The following is a 21,833-nucleotide window of genomic DNA, read 5'->3' on the forward strand; positions in this document are numbered from 1 at the left end:
TTGGAGGTGGCGAGGGGAGCGGAGGATCGGGGTGGGAGGCTGCGGGGAAGCAGTATGGGGCTGTGTGATTGTTTAAAAGCCGGCGGCTTTTTACCGCCCGCCGGCTTTTAAACAATCAGCAGAATTCTCCCACGCTGGGATAGCATTCTGATGACAAGCTGGATCGCAGCTGAGCGCTGCCATCCAGCTTGTCATCCTTCACAGACACTGCAGAGCGCAGGCATTATGGGAACTTCCGATTCCGGTATTCGATATTATAAAAGTATCGGAATTAAGTATCGGAATTCCGATACAGTGAATATCGGCCGATACCCGATATTTCAGTATCGGAATGCTCAACACTAGTGTTCAGCACTGCTGGTGGTGTGCTGACAGATAAGCACACGCGGCTGTCCACTGAGAATGTAGACAGACTCACGTTCATAAAGTTGAACAAATCATGGATCCGCAAGGACTTTTCTACCCCTGTGTCATCCTGGGGAGACTAAAAGCTTGAGGATTTTGGAAAATCACCTCACCAACCATTTTAAGCAACTCTGGGGCAATTGATGTCACTTAAGTGGTGTCTGTGCCACAATTTTTGGAAAAAATAGAGACTCTTTTTGGAGTCCCCTTGCTTTGTTTTACATGACGTTGGCATCGTCAACGTCAATTCCAGGTGGGTCGGGTCGCCCCCCCCCCCTTTTAACCGTAAGAAACTACATACACTATGGCTTGGGGTAACACAGATGGTTGAGTCTGCAGAGCTGTTTACTCATATTATAGCCTGGGAATCAGAGGTCTGCTCCAAAGCTTCAGTGTCTGCTAGTCAGTGTAGTAGCCCAGCTGTGAAGCAAGCTATGCCGCCTGTGTATCTAGTAACAATTTTTTACTGCATCTAACCCAGCCAATCATTTTGGGCTAGTAGCAGTGTCTCGTAGTCAGCGGAGTAGCCCATCTGAAGCAAGCTCCACCACTTGTGTCTCTAATAACAATTTTTTACTGCATCTAACCCAGGAAATCCTTTTGGGCTAGTAGCAGTGTCTCATAGTCAGCGGAGTACCCCATCTGAAGCAAGCTACACCGCCTTGGTATCTAATACCAATTTTTAACTGCATCTAGCCCAGGCAATACTTTGGGCCTAGTAGCAGTGTCTGCTAGTCAGTGGAGTAGCCCAGCTGTTAAGCAAGCTACACCGCCTGTAGATCTAATTACAAATTTTTAACTGCATCTAGCCCAGGCAATACTTTGGGCCTAGCAGCAGTGTCTGCTAGTCAGCAGAGTAGCCCAGCTGTTAAGCAAGCTACACCACCTGTGCTTTGGACACTTAATTTTTTCAAAGGAAACGCTTCGGGCCCCCGAGACACTCAGCCAAGAGCATTGGGGAGGCGCCCCAAGACAAAGGAGCTGGGACTTAAAAGCTTTTTAACTGCAGCAGCTTTAGTGGACGCTACTGGAGCTTGAATTACCACGGCTGCTGGCACCATACTTGCCCTCCAATAGATCCTTGTTAAAGGATTTAAAGTGTACTCATTCAAATTACAGAGCCAATTTAAATTACAGAGCTTAGACCTGCCTCCACCGCGGGGGGTCTCGACCCACCAGAGGACAGGCACCAGTATTGGGAGAAGGGGGCTGGCAGTCAGGGTCCACCGTGGCTCTGGCACAAACCCGGTGACACGGAGGTGGCATGGGCAGGAGCGGCCTGGCCGTGTCGGCTTCGCACTCCAGCGTAGTCCCTCTGCCCGCTCGCGCCTGTAACCTCAAAGGGATGCGCAAGCGGCTTTTCTTCCCAGGGCTGTTCCCCGCCCAGCAGGAACGTGGGGGAGCTCAGGTCGGCCTTCCACCGTACTCCCTTACCTCCCTCACCCTCTTTCCTTCTTCCATTCTCCATCTAACCCCTCGGTCCTGTGGTGTCCGCTATCCCTCCAGCTCTCTCCTTCTCACAAGTGGACTGCCATGTGTATTCACACTGTGGTGAATCTTTTGGGCCCAGGCATAAGAAGTCATCGAGGTAATGGATAATATGTGCCCCCTTAGAAACGTCCATGATGACCAATTCGAGGAAGCAACTAAACGCCTCAACTAGTGAGCAGGATATGGAGCACCCCATGGGCAAACAGCGATCTATATAGTATGCTCCTTCCCAGAAGAAGCCCAATAGGCGGACACAATTCGGAGGCACAGGTAGTAAGTAACCGGAATGCCCCCTCAATGTCTGTTTTGGCCATTAGGGTGCCCCTTCCCAACTTCTTGACCCGCCTGATTGCCTTGTCAAAGGAAGTACAGTATATACTACTGTACTTGGTTCTGCGTCGATGTTGTCGTTTACTGACCTGCCCCTTGGAAATGACAAATAGTGGATTAGTCCGAATGTATTGGGTTCCGTTTTTGGCACGACTCCCAACGGGGATACCACTACGTCTTGTAAGGAAAGTGTTCTGAATGGAACCGCCATTCGACCTAAAGATATTTCTTTTTTTAATTTTCTTGTCACGACGTCTGGGTGTTGGGAGGCTGATTTTAGATTTTTACTCCAGCCTTTCTTGATTTTAGAAGGGCATGACATGCCTATATCTGTGCCTCCTCCTCCTTTTACTCCTCCACCTCTTTTCTTTTCGCATGACTATATGTACTTGTCACTTTTCCATGTGTTAGTTGTGTCTTCTGAGCAGTTTGTCAGCTTTTGGACACCTTTATAGGTGTTTTCTAGGTGTTTTCCATGTGTTTCTATGTGTTTTTGTTTGCCTGCCATTGGTTTTAACGGTGTTCGATGAACCGTTCGACGAACCATTCATCGAACATGCCGGTGTTCGATGAACCGAACCGAACCCGAACACTACGGGGGGGGGGGACTCAACACTAGTTCTGACATACAGTTGATAATCTGAACACAGTTGTGCAAGGCTCCCTCTGGTGGTAGTTTGAGACAAGCAGGCTTAGAGAGGCTGTCAATGTGACTCAGCAGTTTTTGCCATAAGTCTGCTATAACACAGGAAAGTTCATGTTTAATGGTTTCAAAGTTCTCTCTAACTTTCCATGTAGGTTTTGTAGGACGTTTAGCCTTCTCACTAGCGTGTGGATCAAGTTCTATACATTCTTCATCTAACAATAGGTCTGGCAGAGACCAGGTAGTCGTTCCCTCAGCCATATTATTTCACAGGGAGAAAGGACACTGGATGATCTCTTATATGCTGAGAGCAGATGCTCTGATGACTGTTCTGTAGCTTTATAGAAGCTGTGGCTGGCTTTACAGATGAACTGGGAAAGTCTTTTTACTATTCTATCTCCATGGCTGTGCTGTAAATATAGGGCGCTGTGAGACACTGTTTCCAGACTGTCTCTTCATCTTACCTACAAGGGCGATGGTCGCAGATAGCTTTAACTCGGCTGCAGGGACGTTGATGAAGATTTAGAAGAAACTTTATTCTCTCTTGCAGGAATCTTGTAAAAATGCATACAACAGTTGCAGGTTAAAGACTTTTCTTGAGAGACAGGCTGTGAGCACATGAGCTTCTAATGGTGGTTAGCATGGAGAATGAGGGGAAGAAGGAAGAAGAAGGGAGGGGTTAGTTACATCACAGCCAACAGAGGGAGACTGGGAGAGGGAAAGGACAAACTTCAAGAAAGGTAAACATTACACAAAGCAATAAAACGGTAATACATAGCAACTGTAAGAAGTCTATTATAGTCCATGAAATTCCCGATCATGAGACATAACAGGTATAGTGTCAAATGCCTTTGCAAAGTCCAGATAAATCACATCAGCAGCATTACCAACATCCAGATTTGCACTTACCTCCTCATAGAACCCCAACATGTTGGTTAAACACGACGTATTTTTCATGAATCCGTGCTTAATTATATTATTCTCTGTGATATAACTCTGCAGGTCATCTCTTATGATGCCCTCATAAACTTTGCACACTACTGATGTCAGACTTACTGGACGGTACTTACCTGGATCCACCTTCTTACCTTTCTTAAATATCGGTACCACATTGGCTATCCTCCAATCCTGTGGCACTATCCCTGTTACAATCAAATCCAAGAATATGAGATACAGCGGTTTGTCAATTACTGAGCTCAATTCCCTCAATATCCGTGGGTGAATACCATCTGGGCCAGGGGATTTGTCAATGTTTAATTTGTTCAGACTCAGGCGTACTTCTTTTTGTGTTAAACTAGTTATATTAGGTGGCGAACATTGATTTTGCCCTGTTGAAAGATCCCTGGAACAGACTGTTTGTTGGTGAACACGGATGAAAAGTGTCTGTTTAATATCTCAGCCTTTTCTTTGTCCTCTATAATTATCTTCTTGTTATCGTCTTTTAAGGGGCCGATACCATCTGATTTTCTCTTTTTGGCATTGATGTATGTATACATTTTTTGGGGATTTATTTTAATGTCCCTGGTGATTTGTTGCTCTTTAAATAACTTTGCTAGCTTGATTTCCTTTTTTACATTTCTTATTTAGGTCTTTATACTGCTGAAATGCTATTTCTGTATTCTCGGCCTTCGAGATTTTGAATGCCCTTTGTTTTTGTCTTATTAAACTTTGTACTGTCTTATTTATCCATAATGGTTTCTTTTTATTCCTGGACATTTCATTACCAGAGGGTATAAATTTTCTACAGGATTCTACTAGTATTTCCTTAAACGTGCCCCATTTACGTTCGTAATCCCCATTTACCATGACAAGATCACAGTCTACACAATTAAGCTCTTCCCTTAATTTCTTGAAATCAGCTTTCCTAAAGTTCCAGGTTTTTGCATTTCTTTTGTGAAATGTTTTATTGAATATTACATTGAAACTTACCATATTATGGTCACTGTTCCCAAATGCTCTCGGACCTGTAGATCTGAAATTGTATCTGGTCTATTTGACCGCACCAGATCCAGGAGATTACCTCCCCTGGTTGGTTCATCTACCAGCTGAGAGAGTTAATTGTCCTGAACCGTGGATAAGACTTGCAGCTTTTAGCACAACTGGACAATTCTATGCCCCATTGAATATCAGGATAGTTAAAATCCCCCATAACAAGGACCCTATTATTATTTGCTGCATTTTTAATTTGTTCCAGCATTTTGTCCTCTACCAGTTCAGCTACATTAGGCGGCTTGTAACAAACTCCAATTAGCAGCTTTCCATTATTGCCATCCCCATGTACATTTACTCAAACTGACCCTACACTGTCGTAGCTTCCCCCAATGTTGTCATTGAGCACAGCTATTAAGTTGCCTCTTATGAATATACATACCCCTCCATCTTTTTTGTCTTTCCTGTCCTTTCTAATTGTAGTGTATCCCTCTATGTTTGTCACCCAGTCATGGCTTTCATCCAGCCAGGTTTCAGTAATACCCACCACATCATATTCTGTGACCGACATAAAAGTCTACTTTATCTGGTTGCATATATAGGTGTGTCTGTATACATTTTCAAGATTTGTTTCCTTGAAGAACATAAGAAACAAAAATGTGTATGTGTATTACGCTCTTGGTTACTTAAGAATGATGTTTAACATGTAATAAGGAAGTAAAAAGGCATAAATAACTCTTCTAAACCGGCTGTCAGTAATATAAGCAAGAGGTTGAAGCACAGACAGTACACAGTGTCAGAGCTCTGTGATAGTAAGTATAATTTATTATAAATAATTTATGATAAACAGATTTATATGTAATTGTTTGCATGTGTATACTATTGACAAGCCTACATTTTAGACCCCGATACATAAACTTAATAATGATTCTCTGATGGTTGACTGTAATTTTTTATTTTGGCTTCTGAAAATCAATTCCATTCCATCAATTCAAATTTATTAAGTAACCTCTGAGTTTGTTAGGAAAACACTTTTTTCTTAAGTTCAGTTGCATTTAAAAGCTGGTTAACGAGGGAAATATCGATCTTTCATTTATTCTAGTTCTGGTCTTAAGCAGGGTAGAAGCAGTTAAAGGGAATGTATCAACTAGATTTATATGTACTAATTAAAGTGAATCTGTCACTAGGTTTTTTGCTACCCCATCTGAGAGCAGCATAGTGTAGGGTTAGAGACCTTGATTAAATCAATACATCACTGACTGGGCTGCTTGCTGCAGTTTTGATAGAATCGCTGTTTTATCTGCTGCAGATCCAGCAGTTCTCTAAATGCTGACCTCTGTATAACCCCGCCCACACCACTGATTATTCACGAATAAGCAGGACTACATGGATGCAAATTTACTAGTCCTCTAATGATAATATCCTGCTGATTAAACAGTATTTTTATCAAGACTTCGGCAAGCAGCCCAGTAAGTGACACATTGCTGGAATCAGGGTCTCTGTCTCTACATAATGCTGCTCTCAGATTAGGTGGCCAAGAGCTGGTGACAAATTCCCTTTAAATAATGAAATACATTCTTTTTTATTTTGCAATTGTATATTTTTTCATTTTCTCCACATGATTATGGGGAGCTGCAACTTTTCTCTGCTGACAATAGTTCAAATATTTACATTACAGCCGCCACATGGGCACAGAACGCTGGTGTGTAGAGATGACTCCTGTGGCAGGGTTTTGTGCTTGTGCTCTGTGACCTGTACAGATCAATGTGCAGGGAGAGAGAAGAGGAGAGCTGTATCCATCACCTATTACAATGGTTGAACCTGTGTTGTCTGCTTTCTACTCTATAATAAAGCTGCTATTTTTTATTGTAATCTTGCATCTGATGATAATGACATGACTGCTAAGAAGTGATCTCTACAAAACAGCAGCGGCTTATTCTACCCAGCTCCTCTGTGTCAGCGGTCAAAGGATTACAGCGGGGGACACTTAGGACAGGTATGTATAAGGATTTTATTATTTTATTCTTATTTTTATACAGGTGAACACTGTGGGAGCAGAATATTACTACCCTCATCATGGTCCTTGCTTATGCAGATCGCAGCGCCGGCAGGAAACCATGATGAGGGAGCCTTCAGCACCGGCACTTGGGAACAGCGCTACGTGTGATCCTGATGCGGCACACGGGCCGCACCCAGATTCAACACGTAAAACACACACGGACACACGGGACACGGACATCTCTGTTACCGTTTTTTCCGGTACCAGAAATATACGGACGTGTGAAACCGGCCTTAGACAGAGTTCATAAGAGTGTGGTGGTGAGCTTACCACAGTTACTTTCAGCATTTAGTTGTGGTGAGTTGAGTTGTGGTGAATTAAGCTCCTGTTTATAACAATGTGATCGAAGAAAAGAAAAATGCAGCGTGTGAACATAGCCTTAGAATTATTTGAGATATTTTGCTGCATTGTTTTATACAAATTGTAACATACCTGGCGGCGTCCTTGCATAGTGGTCCATCTCCCACTGTGCAAGAGCGCGCACTTGATCTCCAGTCTAGTCTGCTAGCCTGGCTTCCCTCCATGCTGTCTGCTTGCCTCTGTTTCTGCTGCTTAAGGGCGGCGCCCGATCACTTCCTGTTTCTTGTACCTACTGCAGACACACCCCTGATGCGTCCTCAGCCTATTGCTGTCTGTCACCTGGTATTTAACCCAGCTCCTCCCAAGAAACCCTGCCTGAGCATTGTGTTCTGTCAGTTGGTTTCCGGTCACTGATGTGCCAGGTCCTGTCTATGTTTCCTGCTTTGCGGTATCAGTTCCTGTGTCTGAACTGTGTCCTGTCTGAACTATCTTCTAGCCTGTTGTCTTCGGCCTATCCTGGAGGCTGTATTTCCAGGCCAGTGTGAACACGCTCCTTGCCTTTTCGTTCCAACTTCTAGGGGCCGCATACCTAGACTCGCTCTTGTATCTTGCTGCTGTGTCTGTTCTTGTCTGTATACTCTCCTAGCCTGTTACCTGTTTTTCTCTATGTCCGTACCTTCCCTTTTTCCTGCAGAATCTGATCCCGTACCTATCTCCTACTCGTTGTGTCTGTACTCCCGTTTGTGAGTTTAGAGTCCACTCGCTACTTCATTGCAAGTATCCTGTGTGTACCTGGTTCTGCCTTTCCCTTCCAGTCTGTTCCGTGTGAACAGAGCCCTGTCCCCTCTGCTCTGCCTTGCTTACCGCTCCGGCGGTTCTTGCCCGCTCTGCCCTGTCCACCGCATTTGTGGTTTCGCTTTGCTCAGCCCTGTCCACCGCGTCTGCGGTTTCGCTTTGCTCAGCCCTGTCCACCGCGTCTGCGGTTTCGCTTTGCTCAGCCCTGTCCACCGCGTCTGCGGTTTCGCTTTGCTCAGTCCTGTCCACCGCGTCTGCGGTTTCGCTTTGCTCAGTCCTGTCCACTGCGTCTGCAGTTTCGCTTTGCTCAGCCCTGTCCACCGTGTCTGCGGTTTCGCTTTGCTCAGCCCTGTCCACCGCGTCTGCGGTTTCCCTTTGCTCAGCCCTGTCCACCGCGTCTGCGGTTTCACTTTGCTCAGCCCTGTCCACCGCGTCTGCGGTTTCGCTTTGCTCAGCCCTGTCCACCGCGTCTGCGGTTTTGCTTTGCTCAGCCCTGTCTACCGCGTCTGCGGTTTCGCTTTGCTCAGCCCTGTCTACCGTGTCTGCGGTTTCGCTTTGCTCAGCCCTGTCTACCGTGTCTGCGGTTTCGCTTTGCTCAGCCCTGTCCACCGCGTCTGCGGTTTCGCTTTGCTCAGCCCTGTCCACCGCGTCTGCGGTTTCGCTTTGCTCAGCCCTGTCCACCGCGTCTGCGGTTTCGCTTTGCTCAGCCCTGTCCACCGCGTCTGCAGTTTCGCTTTGCTCAGCCCTGTCCACTGCGTCTGCGGTTTCGCTTTGCTCAGCCCTGTCCACCGCGTCTGCGGTTTCGCTTTGCTCAGCCCTGTCCACCGCGTCTGCGGTTTCGCTCTGCTCAGCCTTGTCTACCGCGTCTGCGGTTCTGCTCTGCTCAGCCTTGTCTACCGCGTCTGCGGTTCTGCTCTGCTCAGCCTTGTCTACCGCACCTGCAGTTTCGCTTTACTCTGTTTGTTTACCGCATCTGTGGCTCTGAACTTGTCTCCCAGTCCGTACTGGACCCTACCCAGCCTGCGCTCTAGTCTGCCTGTTCCTGTATTCCCCAGTGTGGGTCAACAGCCGTGTCCGGAGTCTGACCTGGAGTAGACCCTGGTCCCTCTGCTCGGTTCCTCCCTGGTGCACTGGCGTCGTATGCCGTCGTGCGACCTTGGTCGGATCAGGCAGATACTTAGTTACGCCCCTCCAGGCACTCTCCGGTTCATGGCACAGTGGAACCACTAAACACGCACACGCCAGTCAGTCCGGGCGTGTGAATTACATAAATAATGTGTTGTTTGAAAAGTTACCATTTGCTACATCGGTATGAATTCAGATGTAGCACAAAAATACAGATTTATATTTTAGAGCTTTTTATAGTTAATTATGATGTACTACAGTCATGTCTTTCAATTCCTTCTAAACAGAATTAAAACTGAAACATGGGTTCAAGAGTTTGTCCAGATTGTAAGCAAAGAACTATTGGTGAGTATTTTTCTAATATACTCTAAAACAAAAATGTGTTCACCCTCAACATTCCCAAAATTATGAAAAGACAATTTGTGTGATACCAATTTGGTACAATCTCTCCTTCGACAAGGAGAGACAAGTTTTTAAAGATGATCAAGCAATACCTGGCTGACAAAACCAGCGTACTCCCTAATTCCTTCACGATCCTCAGCTACTGGATCTCAAAGCTGGACATCTGTCATGAGCTGTCCCTCTATGCCAAGGAGGTGTTGTGATTCCCTGCCCCTAGTGTCTTTACTGAGTGGGTTTTTAGTGCCACCGGGAGTGTCAGAACAGACAGGCACTTTAACCTGTCAACAGAAAGTGCTAACAGGCTCACTCTGATAACAATGAACAAAGCCTGGATTAGCCCCCACTTTTCCACACTACCAGATGACAGCAGCACATAAATTGTTTTTGATGCTCAATATTTGAATGAGGCCTGCTAGTTGTTACCTTCTAGAGTCTATGGATGACTGGATGACCCTACTTATATTTTTCCTTTCTATGCAAAGCCTTTATGAGTGTAGAAGTACCACAACTACACTTTCTTAATTTTTTTATGAGGCATGCCGGTTGGTGCCTTCAAGGATGACCTTGCTTATAATTTTTGACAGGATTTGCACTCCGAGTGCCCGGAGACAATTGATCCCACACTTGGACACTCCGAAAAGCTGTTCACTTTTCCATTTATAGATTCAGGCCTCTTGCCCGGTCCACTTGAAGCGGGGCAAGAGGAGATCGCATGCAGTGATGCCCAAATATTTGAGCAGCCACCGTCACACGAAGGTGACGGTGGGAAAGTGTCACAAGAGGTGGATGATGATGAGATACAATTGCCAGAAAGTCAGGAGGAGGACCAGAGTGCGGAAGGGGAAGACGAGGTGGTGGATGATATAGTAAATGACCCAACCTGGCAGGAGGACATGCAGAGCGAGGAGAGCAGCACACAGGGCGAGGGAGGCAGAACACCCCAACAGGCTGGAAGAAGCAGTGTGGTGGCTGGTCTTCCCGAGTCTGGTTGTTTTCTAAAGACTCTGCCGATAACCCTCAAATGGCCATTTGCACCACCTGCCAGGCCAGCATCAGCAGGGGTGGCAAAACAACCAGCCTGACCATCACCAGCATGATTAGGTGCATGGCAGCAAAGCACCCGACTTTGTGGGCCGAACCCCAGGGTCCAGAAACAGTGTCTGCGGGTGGCGCCACTGCTTCTTCCGCTGTTGTGCATGCAAGCCAATCCCCTGTCCATGGTGCATACGAAGATGCCTCCTGCCCTGCACCTGTCATTGCACACTCTCAAGTAGCAGCATCAGGAAGCACATCCACGTCCTTGTCCCAGCGCAGCGTTCAGTTGTCCATACCCCAGTCTTTGCAATGCAAATGTAGCACCCTGAGGATTCGGCTGCTACAGGGGTATTGCACCTCAACCCAGAGGTGTGATATTCCACTCCCGGGTAGGGAAGGAGTGTGGAACTGAGCTCGGTAGGCTGCATGCACTACACACATCCCATTTCCGAGGAGCAGACCGACGGTACTCCCACTTAGAAATGTGCAGGTACGACCGAGTCTGTTCCTGGCTGGAGTGGGAGGGGGGTGGTACATCCCAAGTAGTGTAGGGGCAGATAGGGGGAGCAGCCTGGGTAAAGATAGGAGCTCATTGGGTGCTGGTCACCTGAGCTCACACATAGAGGGATATATAAGGTGGGCACCAACTAAGAACAGGGTCAGTTGCAGAGAGAAAGTCAGCGAGCTGAGGAGAAGAGAGACCCAGAGTGAGAGAGGAGAAAGAGAGACCCAGAGGGGGAAACAGAAGAAGAGGACTCTAAGAACCCAAATTAAATCCCCGGGTGAAGAGTCGGCACAGGGTACCGGAACCCAAGCTGGTGGGGGCAAAAACACACCCCAGCCAGAGACCGGAGGCCGTGGGCAGCGTTTGCCACGGCCACCCACCACATCCACCACGAAGGCATACCACGTGGAGGGTCAGGGAACCCAAGGCCAAGGGTCTCCCAACAGAAGGCCCGAGGGAGCTGGACCTGGGTGGATCAATAGTGGGGACGGCCAGAGAAAGGACAGAAGGAGAGCTCAGGGTCACGCTCCGGACTTATTTGGGGGTTGGCTGGATCCAGAACCTGGTGGACGCAGCACGGCTCGGGAGGTCACTCGAAGCTGGAGTGACCAGAACATCAGCAGTGAGTAAACATCCTAAACTGCATAACCCGACTCTGTCTCTGATTGCCGTCTACACTGCATCACCACAACTCCCATCCTCTGCACCTGATCCCCCTGAGGCTATACCCCACCCGTTGGGGGTTATATCACCAAAGCTGCACCTACACCACCAGCCTCAGCGGACCCTGCTGCAGCGGCGGCCACAGTGACCGCAACACAACGGGTGGCGTAGTCAACATTAAGAACTTAGTAACATCTGTAGGACTGCCACATACAACTGAGTTTGACACCCTGGGCACGGACCGGGTCACAGCCACTCGGAAGACTACAACCCCCATCTGATCCGGCTCCGGATATTCCCCCTAAAGAATATGGCCCAGGGGGCGCGTCACAAGTGCAAATGCGCAGCCAACGCCCCACAGGCCACACTCACGCATCTCGCGACTGCTTGCACTTGAAATGCTGCCTTTTAGGCTAGTGGCGATGGAAGCATTCCGTAACCTGATGGCAGCAGCCGTTCCTCGGTACTCGGTCCCCAGCCACCACTATTTCTCCTGGTGTGCCGTCCCCGCATTACACAAGCACGTGTCCCAAAACATTAGCCATGCCCTCAACAACGCAGTTACCGGGAAAGTCCACCTGACCATGGACACATGGACAAGTGCTTGTGGGCAGGGACGGTACATCTCGCTGACGGCACACTGGGTTAACATAGTGGAAGCCGGGACCCAGTCGGACCTTGGGACGGAACACGTCCTCCCAACGCCATGGATCACAGGCCTTAGGTCAATCAGGGTTGCCCCCCACAGTCTACAGCTCCTGCAGCTCATCCTCCTCAGCCTCTTCCTCCTCTTCAGCCTCCATCTCCAAAATGACCACATCAGTCACAAGCCGAAAGCACTGCAGCACTGCCTTGGCCAAGCGGCAACAGGCTGTGCTGAAGATAACATGCTTAATGCTTAGGTGACAAACTGCCCAGCACTGCAGAGTTGTTGAAAGCTGTAACACAGCAGCCTGATCTGTGGCTCTCACCGCTGAATATACAGCCAGGCATGGTCGTGTGTGACAATGGGCGGAACCTGGTGACGGAGAAATGACAGCCGGAGTTGATATGGTTTCCCGCTATGCCAGCCCTTTCACCGAGCTAAAGAATATGGCTGTGGTGAAATACAACTCCCACTGAGAAGCTGTTTCAGATTGAAAAACATTGGGCCCACCAGAGGATTTGATTCTGAGAGCTGACCTTTCTCCCCAGCTCAAGAGCCCCATAGCAGATGCAAAGTTAGCGCTATCATGAACTCTCCTTATGTAGAAGCCAGGGCACACCAGAGGATTCTCTGGTGGGACCGTCCAACCCTGCCGAGAAGCAGTCCTGGCTAAGAAAAGTGTGTGGGAAGTTTCACAGACACTCTATGGCTGCTTTCTTTTACTGAGGTGGGAACCCACGCAAACACAGGGAGAACATACAAAATCCTTGCAGATGTTGTCCTTGCTGGGATTTTAACCCAGGATCCCAGCGCTGCAAGGCTTCAGTGCTAACCACTGATCCAATGTGCTGCCGTTCACTCTCTGATATCTAACAGGCTGGAGAAACTTGCACCTACTGCCACTCTATCTTCAGCTCCTTTGTGAAAAACGAATGTATTTGGGCAGCCACTCAGTCTACCAAATAAAATTCCTGAGAAGGAAAATGGGGATGGCTTTGCTACTGGTAGTGGGGGCAGTGCTAATACCATGGCGTCATACCATAGTCTACTGGAAATATTCCAAGCTGGTAGGAGGCAAGCAGATTCCCATAGAAAAGTACCAGCAGTAATGTTCAGGGACCCGAGCTTGTAGAAGGCGAAGACAACACCGGGAGAAATAGTGGCGGCTGGAGACCGAGTATGGACACGAGGTATGAGGCATGAGGTTGAGAAAAGCTTCCGCCTCCACGAGCCTAAAAGGCCACATTTCAAGTGAAAGCAGCTTTAGAGGACTTCCTGTGAGAAATGACAGCTGGAGTAGATATGGCTTCCCAAGTCCTTTCACCAAGCTAAAAAATATGGCTGTGGTGAAATACATCTCAGCAAAAAAAGCTGTGGACTGGCTCCGTACCGTCCCTGGCCACATACACTTGACCACGTGTTTGTGGGTAGGCGGTCCTTCCCAGTAAGTTCACTGGGGAGGGCACGGGTAATGTTGTGGGACCTGTGCTTCTTGAAGGCGGAGACGACACCAGGACAAATGATGGCGGCTGGGGACCAAGTATGGATACCCTGGTGGGTGGCTGGCTGCATACTTACACTTGCATTCCAAGGAATGGGGTAGGGACAACTGAACGCTGCACTGGGACAAGGATGTGGACGGTGATTGTTGCAAGTCTGCAAAGACAGGTGCATGGCGGGAGGCATCTTCGCATACGCCAAGGATCACTTATGATGGGCACACTTTTAGGCAGTGACCAGGGAGTCAGAAATGCTTCCAGGGGTCTTCCCCATGCTGTTCCCATGTCTTTTCAGCACTGTATGCATGTGTCTGATGATGTGTCACACACCACATGGCCAGATAAGGTTGTAAAATGTTAAAATGACATTTCCCAGTGAATGCATTTGTCTTTGTTGAAAGCAATGCAAAAGTACAAAAACGCATCAAAAACACTACGTGTGAACATAGCCCAAAGTGTGGAGGAGAATTTTTGGTTATTTATTTTGCCTTATATGCAAGTTATTACCCTGGAAAGGATGTTCCTTAACATATTTCCCAGGAAAATCCATTTTGGATTTGTTTTTGTATGTTTTATTGTGAGTCCGTAAAAGTGGCGTAATTCCTCTGACAAGGTTGTTGACAGCAGTGACCTGGGAGTCAGAAATGCTTCCAGGGGTCTTCCCCATGCTGTTCCCATGTCATTTGAGCACTGTTCCCATCGATTTGGGCAATTTTTAGGCCCTCTGCAGACCGGCGGGGGGAGCCGCCTGAAAAATGCTCGAGTTTCCCATAGACTTACATTGGGCTCGTTGCTCGGGTCGAGCACCCGAGAATTCCAATTTGCTTGACCTGAGCAACGAGTATCCAAGCATTATAGTGCTCGCTCATCACTAATGATGACCTATTGAAACGCCCAGGGGGATGGGGACGACTCGGTACCCGGGCCTTTGCCTGGCCTTGGGGATGTCGCGGTGGTCGGCTCCCGGGCCCGTACCCTGGGGTCAGCTTTTAAAAGGGGATTAATTGTTAACTCTATGAAAGTTCGTGACGCCACCTGTGGTGTCTGGTGAGGTTCACCAGCGCTGCGGCAGCCCATTGAGGCCGGTGTTAATGCAGCTTGCGTGGTATAGCTCCCCACAGGTGGAGCTAGGTCTCAGGGCAGCGTACAGAGAGGGGGATGCTGGACAGAGGGGACCCAGCCGGGTCAGAGCAAGAATAGGAGCACACACGAAAGTCATTTCAGTACCTTTTACTGATGGAAATTCAGGCACATCCCGGAGCACTGTAGGGTGAAGGGTGCATATCAGGATCCTCCCCCATGAGCGGGTGTAGGGCCTCCTGTTTCTTGCCTCTGCGTAGTAAGTTTATGACTTGCCTGAAGCTAGGCCTAACTAGGTTTATGTTCTGCACCTGCTGACTTGGTGATAGGGCCTTCTGTTGGAGATCACTCTCCCTATTCTCTGGGGTCTCCGTGATTCCTGACCCTGGTACATATCAGCTTTTGGTGATCCTGGGACATGTAGTTTGCCAGGGGTTCCAGTTGTTTTCTACTGGTCATGAAGATCCACGTAGACTTGGACCCGGTGTCCAGTATATGCTTCTGGATTGAGCTTGTAAAGCTCCTCTGCCCCCTATGTTACTCTCTTCCACTTGCCTTCGGCCCCGCTCGGGCCCTCACTAGGCTACACACACTGCAGCCGGGACGATGCTCTTCTTCGCCGCTCTCAGAGTGTCGGCACACTCCTAGCTCTCTATCCTGAGCTCTGTGAGTTCTAGTCTGGACTCACTCTACAGACTATACTGAACTCTTTCTGCAGGAACTGCTAGGCTCTGGCTCAACTGCACTGACTCCTTCTGTGTCTGAGCAGGAACTGCTGAATCACTGAGCTGCCTGGCTCCACTTTCCCTATTTATATCCCTAATGGGCTCCCTCTGGTGGTCTGAGGTGGAAGGTGGAGGTGTGTGTTTGCTCTGGGGGCCTCTTGTGGAGAAATCTGCTAATGCACCCCTCTAGGATCTGTGGTACCAAGCGCAGCTGGGCACCACATTCCCCCCTAGCAAAGCTCAGGACTCCCGGGCTGAAGTACATTTTATAAAACAATAAACATTAACAATCTTCCCTTTATGGGAGGCACATTTCTTAAACGTTGCATAACAAAAACATTATAAACATATAAAACATTTTCAGCAGTTCAATAATGGTGCTCCTTCCGGTGAAGCACCTGTCCATGATAGGCTGGCCCAGCCGGGTCATCAGCCATAGATGGCGGGGGTTTGCTCTCCTCCCCCACCTTGTGGACATTCAGGGCCATGGGTATGACAGGGGTTACCAGTCCTGCTGACGGGGCAGCCGCTTTGGCCTGCTCGGGGCCGAGCTCGGGTTGAACATCAGGGCGGTGAACCGGTGCTCCGGCGCTGTGCTGTTCCTCGGACATTCTGGCACCCCCCTAGCGAACCGTGGCCTACCTTCCTTTCCTTCCGGTAGGCCGCAGCTCCGCAGGTGATGGTCTTCTTCAGGACCTTGCGTCGCTTGCGTCCTACGTCAGATTATTCAGCGACGCTCCTTCCAGGACCTGGCGCTTCCTGGTTTAACGTCGAGGCGTGGGGCGTGTCCGGGGCTTCGCGCGCTTTTGCAGGTACGCCTCTCGGTTTGTCCGCGGTTACGCCCTTCTTCCCGCTCGGCGGCCCAACAATGGCGGCAATCTTCACCACAGTTAAATACACAGTTCAGAATAAAGGCGCACAGTACCCGGTGGCAACGGGCATAACACTCCGTCATTGCAGCGGGCACGGAATCCTGTTCATGACGCCAGGAAAGATGAAACGCCCAGGGGGATGGGGACGACTCGGTACCCGGGCCTTTGCCTGGCCTTGGGGATGTCGCGGTGGTCGGATCCCGGGCCCGTACCCTGGGGTCAGCTTTTAAAAGGCGATTAATTGTTAACTCTATGAAAGTTCGTGACGCCACCTGTGGTATCTGGTGAGGTTCACCAGCGCTGCGGCAGCCCACTGAAGCCGGTGTTAATACAGCTTGCGTGGTATAGCTCCCCACAGGTGGAGCTAGGCCTCAGGGCAGCATACGGAGAGGGGGATGCAGGACAGAGGGGACCCAGCCGGGTCAGAGCAAGGATAGGAGCACACACGAAAGTCACTTCAGTACCTTTTACTGATGGAAATTCAGGCACATCCCAGAGCACTGTAGGGTGAAGGGTGCATATCAGGATCCTCCCCCATGAGCGGGTGTAGGGCCTCCTGTTTCTTGCCTCTGCGTAGTAAGTTTCTGACCTGCTTGAAGCTAGGCCTAACTTGGTTTCTGTTCCACACCTGCTGACTTGGTGATAGGGCCTTCTGTTGGAGATCACTCTCGTGATACGTATCAGCTGGTACGTATCAGCTTTTGGTGATCCTGGAACATGTAGTTCGCCAGAGGTTCCGGTTGTTTTCTACTGGTCATGAAGATCCACGTAGACTTGGACCCGGTGTCTGGAATATGCTTCTGGATTGAGCTGGTAAAGCTCCTCTGCCCCCTATGTTACTCTCTTCCACTTGCCTTCGGCCCCGCTCGGGCCCTCACTAGGCAACACACACTGCAGCCGGTACGCTGCTCTTCTTCGCCGCTCTCAGAGTGTCGGCACACTCCTAGCTCTCTATCCTGAGCTCTGTGAGTTCTAGTCTGGACTCACTCTACAGACTATACTAAACTCTTTCTGCAGGAACTGCTAGGCTCTGGCTCGACTGCACTGACTCCTTCTGTGTCTGAGCAGGAACTGCTGAATCACTGAGCTGCCTGGCTCCACCTTCCCTATTTATATCCCTAACGGGCTCCCTCTGGTGGTCTGAGGTGGAAGGTGGAGGTGTGTGTTTGCTCTGGGGGCCTCTTGTGGAGAAATCTGCTAATGCACCCCTCTAGGATCTGTGGTACCAAGCGCAGCTGGGCGCCACACTATCCTAAAGATATCATCAGCACGGACAACCCCTACAAGTAAGGATTTGTCTGTTTATTACAAATAGTAATAAAAGGGAATCTATCAGCAGGTTCTTGTATGTAATCTGACAGCATCATAAAGTAAGGACAGAGATCCTGATTCTAGGGTATAACTATGTTTACTGGCTGCAGCTGTTGTGATAGAAGCACAGTTTTCTCTGCTGCAGATCTTGCAGTGCTCTAATTGGATTGCTGTAGACCAGCTGAGCGACATTCTCTACAATCTCAGCCGTACCCATTAAGAGTGAATAGAGTGGCATCGACCACTGCATCAGTCAAACAGAGAGTTCTTTGGAGTTTCGGGTCTCAGGATTGCTGGGGGCCACAGTGGTGGGACTACCAGGAAACTAAAAGTTATTCCCTACCCCATAGATATGGGATAAATTTCAAGCTCGAGATCACACCTTTAAGCTGTTTGCTTGGGTTTATAATATTAATTATCTTTCAAATATTGATGACATTTAATATATTTTTTAAAGTTTCGTGACTTACATTTAATAAAATAAAATATCTCTTTAAAAAAATCTTGTTTTGTTGTAAAAGGTTTTGGGTTAATTGTTTATTCTTGATCTTACCAAACACAGGCTAGTAAACTCAAGTGTGAAGAATTCAGTGAAAAAATAGATATCACAGGGATTAATTTTAGGAATTTAACTTCCTCATATCTCTGAAAATCCCCTTCAAGTTGTGTTTGTAGATAATATTCAGGTTTCATAATAGAAAGTCCAAAGTACAGTGATAAACTAACCCCTCCAAGGACATTGTTATGTATATTGCTAGAATGTTAAAGTAAATCTTACTACACTGACATTCAGTACTATAGAATATACTACGACAATAAGACAGTATGTATGGTGGAATGTAAGCGGTTCTACATTTACAAGACAGTGTACTTCTGCTCTGGGCATCAATTAGCAAATATGTCAGCAGCCAGGGCTTGTTCTCATGGAAGGAAAACTCACAAAATATAGCTCCCGTATAGCTCTTGTGTATGAGACTTTATGAAATCTTATCCACACACGGCCAAGAAAATTTTCAGAAGTATATTGTGTGGCGCTATGGATTAAGGCTGGGTGCCCACGTTGCGTATTACAAGCGTTTTTGATGCGGAATTTCCGCAGCGGAAACGCTTGTAAAACGCTAGGTAATCCGCTCCCCATGGTCCCCAAGGGGATTCCGCAATGGTAATGCCCATGCTGCGGATTTTTCCGAAGCGTATATGCTGCGGTCAAAAATCCGCAGCATGTTCATTAATTTTGCGTTTCTGCATGCGGATGGTACCCAAGTCTGAAGGAGAGGAGACTCTCATCCAGACCTGGGTACCAAAGAACCTGTAAAAAAAAAAATAAAATAAAGTTTATACTTATCTTCTGATGTCTTCCCGGTGTTTTCCCGCCGTCGCGAGGTGTGTGAAGGACCTGCCACATCATTGAGTCATGTGACCCATCACATGACTCAATGACGTCACCGCAGGTCCTGCACACAACAGCGTGAGCCGCTCAAGACTCCGGACGGGGCCGAGAATGCATCAGAAGGTGAGTATAAACTTTATTTTTTTATTTTTTGCCATTCTGATTCTTTTTTTTTAACTATTACTTGGTCACACTATATAAATCCATGCCGGTTGCATGGATTTATATAGTGTGAACAAGTTGTCAAGCACTTTTCCAAGTGATGCTTAATCACTTGGAGAAGTGCTTGATAACCCGCATGTGGAAATGCATGCAAAGATGCTGCAAAGACGCCTCACATACGCTTCTACCTGGCGGGAAAACCGCATGTAAAATCCGCATGCGATTTTCCCGCCAGGGAGAAGCGTAAAAAATATGCTTCAGTTCCGCAACGTGGGCACATAGCCTTATGCAAATAAAAAATATTCTAAAAACTATCCCTTTCATCTAATCAGGCAGAACATTCTTTCATGACTGTAAAGGCGCCCATACACATTACACCAATGTCGGCTAAACCCACTGATATTGACTGGGTCAGCCGATACTCTAATGTGTATGTGGGTGCCGGCCGACTGATAGGAGGGAAAGAAGTAGATCGCAAATGTCCAATTTCCGACTGCCGATTACACTATTCTCCAGGAGATAAGCCCCTGGCTGACATGTTAATCTACTTTCTAGAGAACACATCAGACCTCGGCCGAACAAGAGCTCCTGTGTATGGGAGAATAGGTTGAGTGTCGGTGGAACGATTAGCTCGACATCTAGTGTGTATGGCCAGCTTGATTCACCTCCCTCATCTCTGTCTATCACCCTACCTATGCTCTCCGCTCCATAACTGATCTAAGACTAACATCCTCCATAATCCGAAACTCCCAATTCTGTCTCCAAGACTTCTCTCGTGCTGAATCAGATTTCTGGAATGGACTACCTAGGACGATCCAACTAATAGCTAGCCACAACGTTTTTAAGTGTGCTTTAAAAACTCATCTTTTTAGAGAGGCCTATCACCTCAATTCATTAACCTAATTCTCCTCTGTTCCCTCTTTCTAAATTTTACTCAGAATCTGGTTCCTCCTATTCATCTGTCTCCACATCCTCCATGCACCCACTAGCACTTGGTAATTGTACCTACACAGATACTGGCCAGATAATGCAGCGTTTTAAAAATCCCTTATTTATTATAATTATGGATCAATCATACATGACAAGCACTTTTTTACCTTTTGTGGAACCCCTTTTTCTTTATATATTGTAGCTTGTGAGCAGGACCCTCACCCTGGTTGTAACTGTTGAAATTTTTGCTACTCTATAATTTCTTTATTGTATACAGTGAAGGAAATAATTATTTGATCCCTTGCTGTTTTTGTAAGTTTGCCCACTGACAAAGACATGAACAGTCTATAATTTTAAGGGTAGGTTAATTTTAACATTGAGAGAATATCCCCCCAAAAAATCAAGAAAATCACATTGTATAAATTAGATAAATTTATTTACATTTTGCAGTGAGAAATAAGTATTTGATTCCTCTGGCAAACAACACTTAATTCTTGGTGGCAAAACCCTTGTTGGCAAGCACAGCAGTCAGACATTTTTTGTAGTTGATGATGAGGGTTGCGCACATGTCAGGAGGAATTTTGATCCACTCCTCTTTGCAAAACATTTCTAAATCATTAAGATTTTGAGACTGTCGCTTGGCAACTCGGAGCTTCAACTCCCTCCATAAGTTTTCTATGGGATTAAGGTCTGGAGACTGGCTAGGCCACTTCCGGACCTTACTGTGCTTCTTTTTGAGCCACTCCTTTGTTGCCTTGGCTGTATGTTTTGGGTCATTATCTTGCTGGAAGACCCAGCCACGACCCATTTTTAATGTCTTGGCGGAGGGAAGGAGGTTGTCACTCAGGATTTTACGGTACATGGCTCCATCCATTCTCCCATTGATGCGGTGAAGTAGTCCTGTGCCCTTAGCAGAGAAACACCCCCAAAACATAATGTTTCCACCTCCATGCTTGACAGTGGGGATGGCGTTCTTTGGGTCATAGGCAGCATTTCTCTTCCTCCAAACACGGCGAGTTGAGTTAATACCAAAGAGCTCAATTTTTGTCTCATCTGACCACAGTTCCTTCTCCCAATAACTCACAGAATCATCTAGGTGTTCATTGGCAAACTTTAGATGGGCCTGCACATGTGCCTTCTAGAGCAGAGAAACCTTGCGGGCACTTCAGGATTTTGAACCTTTAAGGCGTAATGCGTTACCAATGGTTTTCTTGGTGACTGTGGTCCCAGCTGTCTTGAGAGCATTAACAAGTTCCCCCGTGAGGTTTTAGGCTGATATATCACCTTCCTCATGATCAAGGATTCCTCACAAGGTGAGATTTTGCATGGTACCCCAGATCGATGTTGATTGACAGTCATTTTGTATTTCTTCCAGTTTCTTTACTCATTGCACCAGCGGTTGTCTCCTTCTCACCCAGCGTCTTACTTATGATTTTGTAGCCCATTCCAGCTTTGTGCGGGTCTATGATCTTGTCCCTGACATCCTTAGAAAGCTCTTTGGTCTTGCCCATGTTGTAGAGGTTAGAGTCTGACTGA

General features: G+C 47.6%; 1 protein-coding gene across 1 annotated transcript in view; it reads left to right on the forward strand.

Annotated features, from left to right (window-relative positions):
* The first annotated feature begins 5,526 nt into the window (after window positions 1–5,526).
* The window catches only part of LOC141271314 (uncharacterized), a 147,225-nt gene continuing 130,918 nt past the window's right edge, over window positions 5,527–21,833 (forward strand). The window contains exons 1-2 of the mRNA XM_073681427.1: window positions 5,527–5,610; window positions 9,365–9,422. Of these exons, the coding sequence (XP_073537528.1) occupies window positions 9,380–9,422 (43 nt within the window). The 5' untranslated portion in view covers window positions 5,527–5,610; window positions 9,365–9,379. The remainder of the gene's footprint in view (window positions 5,611–9,364; window positions 9,423–21,833) is intronic.

Source organism: Phyllobates terribilis, unplaced genomic scaffold (genome assembly GCF_046119375.1).
Source record: "Phyllobates terribilis strain yellow unplaced genomic scaffold, ASM4611937v1 Scaffold_5__5_contigs__length_657084704, whole genome shotgun sequence".
NCBI lineage: Eukaryota > Metazoa > Chordata > Amphibia > Anura > Dendrobatidae > Phyllobates > Phyllobates terribilis.